This window comes from Oncorhynchus keta, unplaced genomic scaffold, assembly GCF_023373465.1.
Source record: "Oncorhynchus keta strain PuntledgeMale-10-30-2019 unplaced genomic scaffold, Oket_V2 Un_contig_4759_pilon_pilon, whole genome shotgun sequence".
NCBI classification, from domain to species: Eukaryota; Metazoa; Chordata; class Actinopteri; order Salmoniformes; family Salmonidae; genus Oncorhynchus; species Oncorhynchus keta.
The window spans coordinates 426794-442500 of record NW_026287945.1 but is presented as its reverse complement, the minus strand read 5'-3'; the positions used below and the strand labels follow the sequence as shown (position 1 = coordinate 442500).

General features: G+C 43.5%; 1 protein-coding gene across 1 annotated transcript; it reads right to left on the bottom strand.

Annotated features, from left to right (window-relative positions):
* Positions 1-4182: 4182 nt before the first annotated feature.
* LOC127924945 (thioredoxin domain-containing protein 2-like) lies at positions 4183-15428 on the bottom strand. The gene is made up of 5 exons (XM_052509617.1): positions 15394-15428; positions 7098-7588; positions 6963-7052; positions 6162-6701; positions 4183-4262 (listed from the first exon to the last, which is right to left on the bottom strand). The coding sequence occupies exons 1-5, from the start codon at positions 15426-15428 to the stop codon at positions 4183-4185; spliced, it is 1236 nt and encodes a 411-aa protein (XP_052365577.1).
* Positions 15429-15707: the final 279 nt, after the last annotated feature.

The following is a 15707-nucleotide window of genomic DNA, read 5'->3' as shown; positions in this document are numbered from 1 at the left end:
ACACACACACACACACACACACACACACACACACACACACACACACACACACACACACACACACACACACACACACACACACACACACACACACACACACACACACACACACACACACACACACACACACACCCACTTCCCTGAATCACTGATTAGTCAAGTCCCGCTGATATACCCACTTCATACATTCACAACATAGGGAACCGGTTAAGGAACCCAGTAAGGGTTCTGGCGAGGTGTCAACGGAGCCTGGGTTCTATTAGACAACTGCAGCTGCATATGACTGATTCAGCTTCAGGTAGATCACAGAAATGGTTATGATGATTTCTGTTCATAATTAAGACCAGGGACCTGTGTGTGTGTGTGTGTGTGTGTGTGTGTGTGTGTGTGTGTGTGTGTGTGTGTGTGTGTGTGTGTGTGTGTGTGTGTGTGTGTGTGTGTGTGTGTGTGTGTGTGTGTGTGTGTGTGTGTGTGTGTGTGTGTGTGTGTGTGTGTGTGTGTGTGTGTGTGTGTGTGTGTGTGCGTGTGTGTGTTCCTGCCTGTCTGAAATACAATTTATGACTTGCCAAAGGAAATATGTACCCCTCCTTCCATCCATCCGTACCTCCCCTGCTCAATGTTTCCATCCCCCTCTATCTCTTTTTCCACTCTCTCATTCCTTTTCAGAGGATTTTATAGGCAGATTTATGTTCTTCCCCCATGTCTCGCCCATTGGGTTTTAATGATCACATGTCAAGCTCCCTCATCTGGCCAATGTCCTCCAGCTGATACCTTTAGGTTCACTTGGGGCCAGATTCTCAGACACAGATTAAGTTTAATCCTGGACTGGAGTAAAAAACACACTCAATGCAGAATCTCAATTAAAAGTGTTTTTTAGTACAGGAACAACTTTTATCTGGGTCGGGAGAAACATACAGTAGATCCTCAGAGTTCATAGTTACATACAGTAGGTTATTAGAGTTCATAGTTACATACAGTAGGTTATTAGGCTTCATAGTTACATACAGTAGGTTGTGTCTCTATCCAGACAGAGATGCTGTTCTAAACTCAGACAGACCCAGACTGAGACACATTCCCCTCCTATGATGGAGATATCCCACAGGTCTGTACAACTCCCTGCCTGGACCTTAGTGCCTGTCTGCACACCCACCTAGACACAGCAGCTCCAGAGCCCTAACCATGCACCCAAAGGGGACAATTGTGACTCAGTGCGACTCACGAATAGGTCTAGTAAGAGGTGCAAACAAACACACACACACTCATACACAGTGTGTTACTATACTTGTGAGGACTTTTTGGGGATCAGCAATTGAAAGTGAGGACCAGAAAGATGTCCTCACTTCTCTGAATTTTCGTTGGTTTGCTATTTTTGTGAGGACTTCTGGTACTTACAAGTATAGTAAAACGTGTACACACACACACACACACACACACACACACACACACACACACACACACACACACACACACACACACACACACACACACACACACACACACACACACACACACACACACACACAACACACACACACACACACACACACACACACACACACACACACACACACACACACACAGTGCTTCCAAAATGCCAAACAGCCAGCCTCTTACAGGCAGCCCTCCATCTCCCTCACTGAAGTTATCATTTTTTGATGATGGTGACCACTTGGGTATTTGGCTTTGCGTTAGATACCCTCCTACGCTTTCTGAGCAGAGGGGAGGAGGGGGAGGCAAGGGGGGTCAAAGAGAGGAGGCGAGGGGGAACAACTGATTTCGGCTGAAAGTTCCACTCCAGGTGCCAGAGGAGACACCCCTCCCCCCTTACTCACCCCTCCTTCCCCTTTCTTCATGTGGTGGAATGCTGGGTAACTATTAATCATTTAACTATTAAACAACACAGTGATGTCATTGCCCCCACATCTTATTCTGTAGCCATAGAAAAAAAAGCTCACGTGGACCATTAAAGTGTCGTTGCTACCAGTAACAACACAAACAAACGGTCTAACTGGATGTCTAGAGTGAGCTCTCAGGGCAAGTCAAACCTAGGAATCACAATGATGGTTTAATCAGGTTGTTTCCTATAGAAGACCCACAACGTAATACACAGCAACGCTTTCGCCATTCGTCCTTCATATTATGAAAGCACCGATTGTCCAATTCTGTACCTATTATCATTATGATAATAGTGATACTTGTGTAGTATGTAGATGAGGTATTGAATGTTGAACAGTAGTTACAAAGGGGGAGGGATGTGTGTGGGGGGTGAATTGACTCATGTTCACATTTTCCAAGCAATAGAAGGAGAGACTGTTCTCTGGCCCATATGCACAAGGCAAGCTGAGGCAAGGAGAAAGAGTGGAGAGATGGAAAAAGAGAAGAGAGAGAAGGTGAGAAGAGAGAGAGAGATTTAAAGACAAGGGGGGCTAGAAAGAGAGAGAAAGAGAGATAGATAGAGGAAATATATTGAGAAGAAGAACGAGAGAGAGAGAGAGATGGTGAGAGAGGGAGAGAGGACAGATTGATGTCGTAACACAGAGAGGGTGAAGTGGGAGAGAGATGGTGAGAGAGGGAGAGAGGACAGATTGATGTCGTAACACAGAGAGGGTGAAGTGGGAGAGAGATGGTGAGAGAGGGAGAGAGGACAGATTGATGTCGTAACACAGAGATGGTGAGAGAGGGAGAGAGACAGATTGATGTGTAACACAGAGAGGGTGAAGTGGGAGAGAGATGGTGAGAGAGGGAGAGAGGACAGATTGATGTCGTAACACAGAGATGGTGAGAGAGGGAGAGAGAAGAGAGGACAGATTGATGTTGTAACACAGAGAGGAAGAGATGGAGAGAGGGAGAGAGGACAGATTGATGTCGTAACACAGAGAGGGTGAAGTGGGAGAGATGGTGAGAGAGGGAGAGAGGACAGATTGATGTCGTAACACAGAGAGGGTGAAGTGGGAGAGAGATGGTGAGAGAGGGAGAGAGGACAGATTGATGTCGTAACACAGAGAGGGTGAAGTGGGAGAGAGATGGTGAGAGAGGGAGAGAGGACAGATTGATGTCGTAACACAGAGAGGGTGAAGTGGGAGAGAGATGGTGAGAGAGGAAGAGAGGACAGATTGATGTCGTAACACAGAGATGAAGTGGGAGAGAGATGGTGAGAGAGGGAGAGAGGACAGATTGATGTCGTAACACAGAGAGGGTGAAGTGGGAGAGAGATGGTGAGAGAGGGAGAGAGGACAGATTGATGTCATAACACAGAGAGGGTGAAGTGGGAGAGAGATGGTGAGAGAGGGAGAGAGGACAGATTGATGTCGTAACACAGAGATGGTGAAGTGGGAGAGAGATGGTGAGAGAGGGAGAGAGGACAGATTGATGTCATAACACAGAGAGGGTGAAGTGGGAGAGAGATGGTGAGAGAGGGAGAGAGGACAGATTGATGTCGTAACACAGAGATGGTGAGAGAGGGAGAGAGAGGGAGCTACTGTGCGATAGTGTTTCAGCTGGTCTGTGTGTGTACTGCGAACATCCACGCGTCAGAACGAAGCTATTCCCAGACTCACACACACTCACAAAAGCATTTACATATGAGTGTCTGTAGCCCTCCATTTCTACACGCACAATGTAAAATCCAGGAGAGAAACTGCGTGCATGTCGTGATCTTTCTTTTTTTTGGTCTTCGCTCTTTTGATGTATTCGTTGCCATTTCTCCACACACCGCTTTGATTGGCTTTTGGTTGTTTCCTTGACAACAGATCTATATTGGTCGTATCCCCGTTGGCGTAGGGGGTTACACAGTCTAGGGATGCATCACTACTACAAGTAGACCCATGAAGGCTCATGGCTGTAGAGATACACACCTTACACGGCATGGGTGTGGCAAATACCAGAGCATCAGGACACTGGCATTGCATTTCTATCACTATAATGAGTTGAACTTAATCCATATCGTCATATCATGACTTTCTTTTTCTCATTCGACATGAAGAGGCTTAAGAGTGCCGGCCACCACTCTACAACCCCATAGCCAAGCTGAGCTGTGGTACCAGAAAGTGAGACGGAGTGAGTGTGGCCTTTGAGGCCCCAAACACTGGTAACAAGAGACGTTGGCTCGGTTCCAATATCCATACTAGCCACTTATTTAGTTAGAATCTATGGCCATTACATTGCTTCATTCTAAGTAGTACGCTAGTATAGATACTTGGAACGAAGCCACAGCGTATAAGAGGCCCCTAGGGAGTGAGCGTGGCCCCTGAGGACCCCAGACACTGGGAACAGGAGACATCAGACTGGGTTTATCTACAGTACAAGGTGATAATCACACAGAGAATTCTGAAGGCCCCGGTGTTGAGTGAATGTGTCAATTTGATTTTCGGATTGCTTAACACCTTGTGTTGTCTTGACGTCATTTCGAGGATCTGGCAAGACACACACCCTCGTGACTAACCACCCACCTGCTGTGTCCGTAGACATTATGGTAACAGCCACGATATTCAAATAGTTCTATCAAATGGTTTACTACCTCTCTTGCATTTTGTGACTTGAACTCCCTCTTGACTTTCTACTGTTTATTAACACTCAGGCTTGGCCCTCTAATGCTTCGTTCATTTTAAGGGGTAATGATTAACATAGTTCATGATTAATGAGCTTAGAAGCATTGTCCTTACTGTTATTGTATGACGTGTGTGTCCATGTTAATATTACACGTACATGGCTGAACACACACACACACAAAGACATGTACGTACGGATACGCACACCGACACACACACACACACACACACACACACACACACACACACACACACACACACACACACACACACACACACACACACACACACCAACCCCCCACGTCACTAACATGCTCACTCCACTACAGGAAATAAAGCATTTCCTGCTGCATTTCACACAGGAAGTGAGGTTTGTGGCGAACAGTGTTTTTGGTGAATTATGAATGAGAAGCGTAGTGTCATTCAGCCCTAATGAAGGAACTGTTCGAGGGCTTTTTATTTATCATAAACCCGGAAATGAAATCCGTCTGGGTTGTGTGTCCATGAGGCTGAGTGTGACCGCTGTCTTACCTCTTCAACTTGATGTTCAGTTGTTTATACACGTGCAATATCATTCTGCTCATCCAACCAACCCCAAATCCTTCCCTCTGTATCCCCGTTCGGGACACACAACCCTGGAGTCAAAGCATCTGCCCCCCTCCCACTGGCTCCCAGTCTATACAAACAGAATGTGTGCTGCTCCCTCTCTCGCCTGTGGAAAGGTGAGGGGAGGAGGCGGTAGTGTAGGGGGGGTTCCGCTTAGAGCCGCACCATTAGACTGATTATAATTGGTGAATTACACAGGTGCTCGTTAGGCCTTGTTAGAGCTCGGCGCTCTGATGTGGCTTGTCGACACAGGCACTTACAGATACAGAACGAAGAGGGATGGAGGAGGGGGAGTCTGTTGTCTTTTCTCTTTATGGCAGGGGTGTGTGTGTGTGTGTGTGTGTGTGTGTGTGTGTGTGTGTGTGTGTGTGTGTGTGTGTGTGTGTGTGTGTGTGTGTGTGTGTGTGTGTGTGTGTGTGTGTGTGTGTGTGTGTGTGTGTGTGTGAAGAAAACTATGGTATGTTTACATGGACACAGTAATACAATTACTGAAATCAGGCTACTGGTGGGATTTGATAAATCGGCAATCAAAATAAACATTTTATCAAAGTGACCATATTATTTAATTCTGAGTTCGGGCATCTGAAGTTTGTATGTGAAAACTATTTCTAACATGCATACTTCACTGGCGCTAAAGAGGGAGGCTCTCGGCTGGTGCTAGCACATGCGCAGATCAAGCACACCGCTGAAACGCCGATTAAGGTGTTTACATGTCCTAACAATTAGTACAGAAGGTGTTTTAATCAGCGTATGCTTACTTCGATTATGACCTTACATCGATTAAGATAATCAGTTCAATATCAAATGATGAATGTCCATGTAAACGTAATCATTGATGTAGCAAGGTGGAGTCGAGGGATGAAAACAAGTATTTCATTAGTGTTGTACACCTGTGTCTCTTCTCATTGATCTGTTTTTTCTTCTTCATCTAAGTCAGATCCTACCCCTGGTCCTTCTGTAGCTCAGTTGGTAGAGCATGGCGCTTGTAACGCCAAGCCGGATCTTCACCTTTCTTTAATGGAGATACAGTCAAAACAGTGTTAGGATCATCAACTTTCTTTAATGGAGATACAGTCAAAACAGTGTTAGGATCTTCACCTTTCTTTAATGGAGATACAGTCAAAACAGTGTTAGGATCATCACCTTTCTTTAATGGAGATACAGTCAAAACAGTGTTAGGATCATCACCTTTCTTTAATGGAGACACAGTCAAAACAGTGTTAGGATCTTCACCTTTCTTTAATGGAGATACAGTCAAAACAGTGTTAGGATCATCACCTTTCTTTAATGGAGATACAGTCAAAACAGTGTTAGGATCTTCACCTTTCTTTAATGGAGATACAGTCAAAACAGTGTTAGGATCTTCACCTTTCTTTAATGGAGATACAGTCAAAACAGTGTTAGGATCATCAACTTTCTTTAATGGAGATACAGTCAAAACAGTGTTAGGATCTTCACCTTTCTTTAATGGAGATACAGTCAAAACAGTGTTAGGATCATCACCTTTCTTTAATGGAGACACAGTCAAAACAGTGTTAGGATCATCACCTTTCTTTAATGGAGATACAGTCAAAACAGTGTTAGGATCATCACCTTTCTTTAATGGAGATACAGTCAAAACAGTGTTAGGATCATCACCTTTCTTTAATGGAGACACAGTCAAAACAGTGTTAGGATCATCACCTTTCTTTAATGGAGACACAGTCAAAACAGTGTTAGGATCTTCACCTTTCTTTAATGGAGACACAGTCAAAACAGTGTTAGGATCATCAAATGGAGATACAGTCAAAACAGTGTTAGGATCATCACCTTTCTTTAATGGAGACACAGTCAAAACAGTGTTAGGATCATCACCTTTCTTTAATGGAGATACAGTCAAAACAGTGTTAGGATCATCACCTTTCTTTAATGGAGATACAGTCAAAACAGTGTTAGGATCTTCACCTTTCTTTAATGGAGACACAGTCAAAACAGTGTTAGGATCATCACCTTTCTTTAATGGAGATACAGTCAAAACAGTGTTAGGATCATCACCTTTCTTTAATGGAGATACAGTCAAAACAGTGTTAGGATCATCACCTTTCTTTAATGGAGATACAGTCAAAACAGTGTTAGGATCATCACCTTTCTTTAATGGAGATACAGTCAAAACAGTGTTAGGATCATCACCTTTCTTTAATGGAGATACAGTCAAAACAGTGTTAGGATCATCACCTTTCTTTAATGGAGATACAGTCAAAACAGTGTTAGGATCATCACCTTTCTTTAATGGAGATACAGTCAAAACAGTGTTAGGATCATCACCTTTCTTTAATGGAGATACAGTCAAAACAGTGTTAGGATCTTCACCTTTCTTTAATGGAGACACAGTCAAAACAGTGTTAGGATCATCACCTTTCTTTAATGGAGACACAGTCAAAACAGTGTTAACCTTTCTTTAATGGAGTGTTAGGATCATCACCTTTCTTTAATAGAGATACAGTCAAAACAGTGTTAGGATCATCACCTTTCTTTAATAGAGATACAGTCAAAACAGTGTTAGGATCATCACCTTTCTTTAATAGAGATACAGTCAAAACAGTGTTAGGATGGAGATAAAATGTCAAGAACAATAATTAAAACATTTCCACCATAACAGGTGAAGACATAGGAAGCAAAGATATTTCACATACAACCACTCTCCTGATTGAATGATAAGACACCCTCATTTCTAGGCCTCAGCCACCAGGACTACCAAGTCAGCTGCACAGCTGGGGGAGATTTCTAAAAAATGATATAACTCAGTTTAACCGTTTTGCTGCCGGACAGAATTAAAGTTTAACCGTTTCACTGCCGAGCAGAATTGAGTCGTCTGTGGTCTAGGCTGAGCTCCCTGACTAAAAGCATGCAGCCTTTCTCTCTCTGTCTTACTGGCTGAGAAGTTTCAGTCGCACCAGTACTGGTGTTGTTGAGGTCCGTTGCTCGGCCTCTCCCAGTCTGCTGGTGGTTGGTAACTAGGCTACGCCTGTCTCGGCTACCACTACCTGACAATTAGCATTGTCACTACTGCTAGTTTGTGCTGATGACCCAGAAAACACCTAGAGTACAACAGACTGATTAAGTATAAATGTAATATCACGGCACGAACAATACTGTCAAATACAACAGTGAAAATTTCCTTCAGAATCCTTTGGCTTTTTTTCTCTAAATTCATCACTGCTAGTCGAGTTCTGAGAATGGGCTTTTATGACTGTTCAGGTACATCATCATGTGTGTTGCACAAAGTGTTGCTTAGAAAAAATAAGTGCAAGTAAGCTTTCTCTTTCAGTGAAAAGTAAGGGTGTAAAAGAAGAGAGAGAAAGAAGAGAGAGAAAGAGTGAGAGTGACAAATCTGCTGCCGATTTTCTGAAAAAAGAAAGCCACGCATGCTTCACCATGCCTAGCAGTGACGGTGTGTTTTCTCCCCTCTGCTTGTCAGGGGATTCAGGGGAAAGTAGACCGAGCTCAGGGGTCTGCACAGACAGGCACAGAGCATTTGATGTGTGACCGAAAAGTGTGTGTCATGTTTATTTGGGGGCGTGTGAATCCGTGAGTCACTGGGGTGCACAGAGGGCCTTTATGAGTGGAAGTGTCTGTGTGTATATGTACTACAATCCCATGTTTCCATGGGACTGAAATGTTCCTCTTTGTGTTTTTGTTAAAGTATGTTATCCATCCCGCATATAACAGTTGCAAGTGTGACTTTCTGAGATTGCAGATTTCAACTGACTGGTAGTCTGCTGTATAATTCTGATAAGTAGCAATCAATGCTTATGAACACAGACTATATATATTGTGGGTACAAGCTGGTGAACCACTTCTGGTAAATAAACTGGAAGGAAGGGAAATCTGTGTTAGTTGGCATTAGTGTGGCATAGTGGTTAGAGTAGTAGGTAGGCTAGTGGTTTGAGCATTGGACAGGTAACTGAAAGAGTTGCAGGATCGAATCCCCGAGCTGACAAGGTCGTTCTGCCCCTGAACAAGGCAGTTAACCCACTGTTCCTAGGCCGTCATTGAAAATAAGAATTTGTTCTTAACTGACTTGCCTAGTTAAATAAAGGTAAAATAAATGTTTTAAATAAATCAACAGCAGTTGCTGAAAGAAGAGAAAGTTAATCATTTTTCATACTAGCACTGACTTTGCGGATAAGTACTTTGAGGGAAAATTGACTAGCTACAACTGTGATATGTTGTCTCACTCAGCTATCTTAAGATGAGTGCACTAATTGTAAGTGTTTCTGGATAAGAATGTCTGCTAAATTGACTCAAATGTCAAATATAAATCGGTTGGTGCTGATTTCTGAAGTGTTTTCAATAGTGAATGTAACCAGTCATTCAATGGACCGGAGAAGTGAATTCACTTAACTCTCTGCCCTGAGGAAACGTCATCAAATCTCCATCCCAAGCATGTCAATCAAGCTGGAGTAAAGTGAAATTGATGTTTGTCGAGCAGCATATACCGTATCATCATGTCAATCATCATCACACACACACACACACACACACACACACACACACACACACACACACACACACACACACACACACACACACACACACACACACACACACACACACACACACACACACACACTTCTCTTCATTGCTTTATTTCCTGGAAGCATCAGGGGCAGTTGCTGATTCTAAATGATGATCAGCCTGCATCTGAATGCAGCATGTCGCCCACACAGTTTCGGCTAAACTCACACCATCACACACACAGACAGTGTGTCCTCTTTCTCTCTCTTTAAAAGCCCATCCTCTTACTTTGTAAGATAAATGTTTATGCATTTCCTAAGCAATTATGTAGTTCACTGTCAAACAAATGACAAAGTGTCTTTATAAACACACACACACACACACACACTCTCACCAACACACACCATTTCTTTGAAATGGGACTGCCTGGGGATGTGGAGTTGTTTGGGTTGTCAGACTCTAAAGCGCTACTGGAAATGACTGCTTTCACTTTTTGATTCTGATCACTGGAGTATTAAGTCTTATTACTTGAAGAGTATATATAGCCTCTGTGAATGCACACTATGGGGTACATGGTTAACATTTCACCATCTATCATTCAAATCACTTGCTGGGAAATACTGCCTGTGTCTGTGGGTGACTGACCTCCAAACCAAAGTACAAGCCCTCGCATGCCAGACGTAAGTTACCGTACATATGTTAAGTAATTGTACTGCAATGGTTAACAGCATTTTTAAAACACTATTTCCAAATTGTCATTTTTTTCACATTTAAAAGTAATCCTTAAAGCTGGAATAATACATTTAAACAATAACAGATTGTTTTTCCTGGCCTTGTTTTGCTGAAAAGCTAAGGGAGAGGGCTGGAGAAATGTAACCAGTCGAAAATGCATAGACGAAGCTATGGATGCAAGGACTGACCCTCCATGATATCAACTTTATAGTTTTAACTATGTTTTGAGGCTATACAGCGTTTGTTTACATTTAGGGTGTTTACAAACACTTGGGTAAAACACGCTTATATTTTGGGTTCTGATGGCGTATGACAGCTGAACTGAGCTCAAAAGGCATTTCTAAGTTATATACTTCAATAATCAATGGGTATTTATCATTCATTTAATTCCATTTATTCAAAGATGCAGGAATATGACAGTAGTAAAATAATATAAATACTTTTAATTAGGGCCATAACTGTTTGTGAGAGTGAGTTTTGCCAGAGTATTTTTGTTGTCCTGGTGTTGAGAGGTTTTCCTGTCTTCTTGCTACACAGGTGTCAACTCCACCATTCTAGGAAATGAATATGTGGTCACTTCTGCTATTTCTCTAAACATGAACCGTCTCTAGTACTAAGACCAAATACACAAGTATATGATTGGAAAACATTTACAGTGCCTTCAAAAAGTATTTATACCCCTTGACCTTTTCACACTTTGTGTTACAGCCTGATTTCAAAATTGATGTTTTTCACACCCATCTACACACAATATCCCATAATGACGAAGTGAAAACATGTTTTATTTGAATTTTGCACAGAAATATCTAATTTACTTAAGTATTCACACCCCTTTGCTATGACAATCCAAATTGAGCTCAGGTGCATCCAATATGCAAACAAATCTCTCACTGTTGCAGCTTGCTATAGACCACCTTCTGGCCCCAGCTGTGCCCTGGACACCATATGTGAATTGATTGCCCCCATCTATCTTCAGAGCTCGTGCTATTAGGTGACCTAAACTGGGACATGTTTAACACCCCAGAAATCCTACAATCTAAGCTTGATGACATCAATTTCACACAAATCATCAATGAACCTACCAGGTACAACCCCAAATCTGTAAACACAGGCATCCTCATAGATATCATCCTAACCAACCTGCCCTCCAAATATACCTCTGGTGTCTTCAACCAGGATCTCAGCGATCACTGCCTCATTGCATGCGTCCGTAATGGGTCTACGGTCAAACGACCACCCGTCATCACTGTCAAACGCTCCCTAAAACACTTCAGCAAGCAGGCCTTTCTAATCGACCTGGCCCGGGTATCCTGGAAAGATATTGACCTGATTCCGTCAGTAGAAGATGCCTGGTTATTTTTGAAAGTGCTTTCCTCACAATCTTAAGTAAGCATGCCCCATAAAACAGATATAGCCCATGGTTCACTCCAGACCTGACTGCCCTTGACCAACACAAAAACATCCTGTGGCGTACTGCATTAGCAATCGAATAGCCCCTGCGATATGCAACTTATCAGGGAAATTAGGAAACAATATACACAGGCAATTAGGAAAGCAAGGCTAGCTTTTTCAAACAGAAATTTGCATCCTGCAGCACAAATTCCAAAAAGTTCTGGGACACTGGTCCATGGAGAATAAGAGCACCTCCAGAGCAGCCCAGAGGCACTGAACCTAGGAAACACTGTCACCGCCGATAAATCCAGGATAATTGAGAATTTCAATAAGCATTTTTCTATGACTGGCCATGCTTTCCACCTGGCCACACCTACCCTGGTCAACAGCTCTGCACCCCCCACAGCAACTTGTCCAAGCCTCCCCCATTTCTCCTTCACCCAAATCCAGATAGCTGATGTTCTGAAAGAGCTGCAAAATTTGGACCCCTACAAATCAGCAGGGCTAGACAATTTTTTTATTTTACTAGGCAAGTCAGTTAAGAACAAATTCTTATTTTCAAAGACAGCCTAGGAACAGTGGGTTAACTGCCTGTTCAGGGGAAGAATGACAGATTTGTACCTTGTCAGCTCAGGGGTTTGAACTTGCAACCTTCCGGTTACTAGTCCAACGCTCTAACCATTAGGCTACCCTGCCGCCCACAATCTGGACCCTCTCGTTCTAAAATTATCAGTCGAAATTGTTGCAACCCCTATTACTAGCCTGTTCAATCTCTCTTTCTTATCGTCTGAGATCCCCAAAGATTAGAAAGCTGCCGCGGTCATCCCTTCTTCAAAGAGGGAGACACTCTCGACTGCTACAGACCTATCCTACCCTGCCTTTCCAAGGTCTTCGAAAGCCAAGTTAACAAACAGATCACAGACCATTTTGAATCTCACCACACCTTCTCCGCTATGCAATCTGGTTTCCGAGCTGGTCATGGGTGCACCTCAGCCACCCTCAAGGTCCTAAACAATATCATAACCTCCATCGATAAGAGGCAATACTGTGCAGCTGTATTCATAGACCTCGCCAAGGCTTTCAACTCTGTCAATCACCACATTCTTATCAGCAGACTCAACAGCCTTGGTTTCTCAAATGACTGCCTCGTCTGGTTCACCAACTACTTCTCAGACAGAGTTCAGTGTGTCAAATCGGAGGGCCTGTTGTCCGGACCCCTGGCAGTCTCTATGGGGGTGCCACAGGGTTCAATTCTCAGGCCGACTCTTTTCTCTGTATACATCAATGATGTCACTATTGCTGCTGGTGATTCTCTGATCCACCTCTACGCAGATGACACCATTCTGTATACTTCTAGTCCTTCTTTGGACACTGTGTTACCTAACCTCCAGACGAGCTTCAACGCTATACAATTCTCCTTCCGTGGCCTCCAACTGCTCTTAAATGCAAGTAAAACTAAATGCATGCTCTTCAACCAATCACTACCAGCACCTGCCCGCCCATCCAGCATCACTACTCTGGACAGTTCTGACTTAGAATATGTGGACAACTACAAATACCTAGGTGTCTGGTTAGACTGTAAACTCTCCTTCCAGACTCACATTAAGCATCTCCAATGCAAATTTAAATCTCGAATCGGCTTCCTATTTCGCAACAAAGCATCCTTCACTCATGCTGCCAAACATGCCCTCGTAAAACTGACTATCCTACCAATCCTTGACTTTGGCGATGTCATTTACAAAATAGCTTCCAAAACTCTGCTCAGCAAATTGGATACAGTATCACAGTGCCATCCGTTTTGTCACCAAAGCCCATATACCACCCACCACTGCAAACTGTATGATCTCGTTGGCTGGCCCTTGCTTCATATTCGTCGCCCAACTCACTCAGAGCAGCTCACAGATCACTGCACCTGTACATAGCCCATCCAACTACTTCATCCCCATACTGTTTTTTTTCTTCTCCTTTGCACCCCAGTATCTTTACTTGCACATTAATCTTCTGCACATCTATCACTCCAGTGTTTAATTGCTAAATTGTAATTATTTTGTCAATATGGCCTATTTATTGCCTTACCTCCCTTATCTTACCTCAGTTGCACACACTGTATGTAGACTTTTTTCTATTGTGTTATTGACTGTATGTTTGTTTATTCCATGTGTAACTCTGTGTAGTTGTTTGTGTCGCACTGCTTTGCTTTATCTTGGCCAGGTCGCAGTTGTAAATGAGAACTGGTTCTCAACTAGCCTACCTGGTTAAATAAAGGTGAAATAATCCTATACAACTTTAAACAAATTCATCCAGAATGATGTACCTGTAAATACAATTGTAAGCCTACATGCATAAATTGATACTAGGCTACCATTACTCTATGACTGGCAGTTGGCCAAGAACATAATGTGGACCAACATTAAATGAGTCACTCTAGAGTCTAGTCTACAACACTTTACAATGGCAGATGTTTAAAGTAGCATGACTGTGATGAGCATTGTTTTGGTGTGTTTGGAGTGGAGTGTGAGTTACTACTTACTCACATCTCTCCATTATTCACTCTCTCTGCTCTGCGTTAGGCGTGACATCATCACCATGACCCCTTCATAATGTACGCCCCCCCCCCTTATCCCTGAGGTCACGGACATCTCTATGGCAACCCGTGAACTCTATAACCCTCTGTAGATACCACCTTGACATTGTGCCCTAGCAGACCAATGATAACCCCTGTTTAACTGCTATAATGGAAGAGTTGAGAAATTCATGGTGCTTTTCACCTTACAGCAGGGGTCTCAAACAAATGGTGCTCACAGACCAATTTAATGCAGGATGAGTTGTTTGAACTATGGAATGACCTGTATTAGACCTTTGTAAAGGTCAGGGTTAAAAATGTAATGATAGGTCATTCTAAATGTGTGAGAGAAAAAAAACATTCTGGTCTCCACCCTCCCTCGATATTCCTTACACAGCAATCGAAAACGCCTCATCTCTTTATGAAAAACACAATGGCAACCCAATTAAATGAAATTAGCATGAATTTAATCAAATGATAAATCCTGTACTTATAAGAACCTATTACCGTTCGCCTTTTTACAGACTGGCAGAGCGACAGTTAAGGAGATGGAAGAGGAAGGACAGCTCCATATGTATCGCGTCAGCCCCTGGGCCTGAGGGGACAGTTTGGGCCGACCGTCTTTTCCCTGCTGCGCTCTGCGCTGCTCATTTGGCCTCCCCCTGTCTTGTGCTAAAGGTCTCTCACTGCTACAAGGCTCCTTAGCACTTCTCTGGGAGCTATGGAACGAGGATATGCAGATTCAACGGCAACGCTGCATTCCCTTCATTAAAACGATTACATACACAAAATCTAATTTTCCCACGGGCGGACAGATAACGACGACAGATGGAAAATGGGGATTGACAAAAGGAAGAGAGGGAGGGGTCGAATGGGGTGGGGTAAATTATTTAAAAAATAAATGTATCTAATTATAGATAGTGACCCCCACGCACAAGGCTGACTAGCCCCTTTACTAACCTCTAACAACCGTCCTCTGACTTATTTTGCTGGGTCAGGGAAGTGAGCGAGTTGTCCGCTGTTGTCCTCGCGGGGACAGAGCCATACCTGACTCACCGTACCTTCCAGGCCGTTTCTGGTTCACTGCGCATGGAGCAGAGAAGACCTTGCCAGAGAAAAAGACATGTAGTGGGGAGTAGATGAGATTTGTTCTGGTTCGTTTAACTGCGATGGCCAGTGTTAAGTGTTCGGCAAGGGCCTGACTCAGAGGGTGAACCGGGGGCAAAAGAGGAGGGAGGAAGAGAAAGAGGAAGTAGACATAGTCATTGTGAAGGGGGAAGTTCGGAACTAGGGGCATAGGATGAAGGAGCGATGTAGGGATGGAGGAACTGGGGGCATTAGAGAAGGGAGGGGTGGAGAGAAGTAAAACA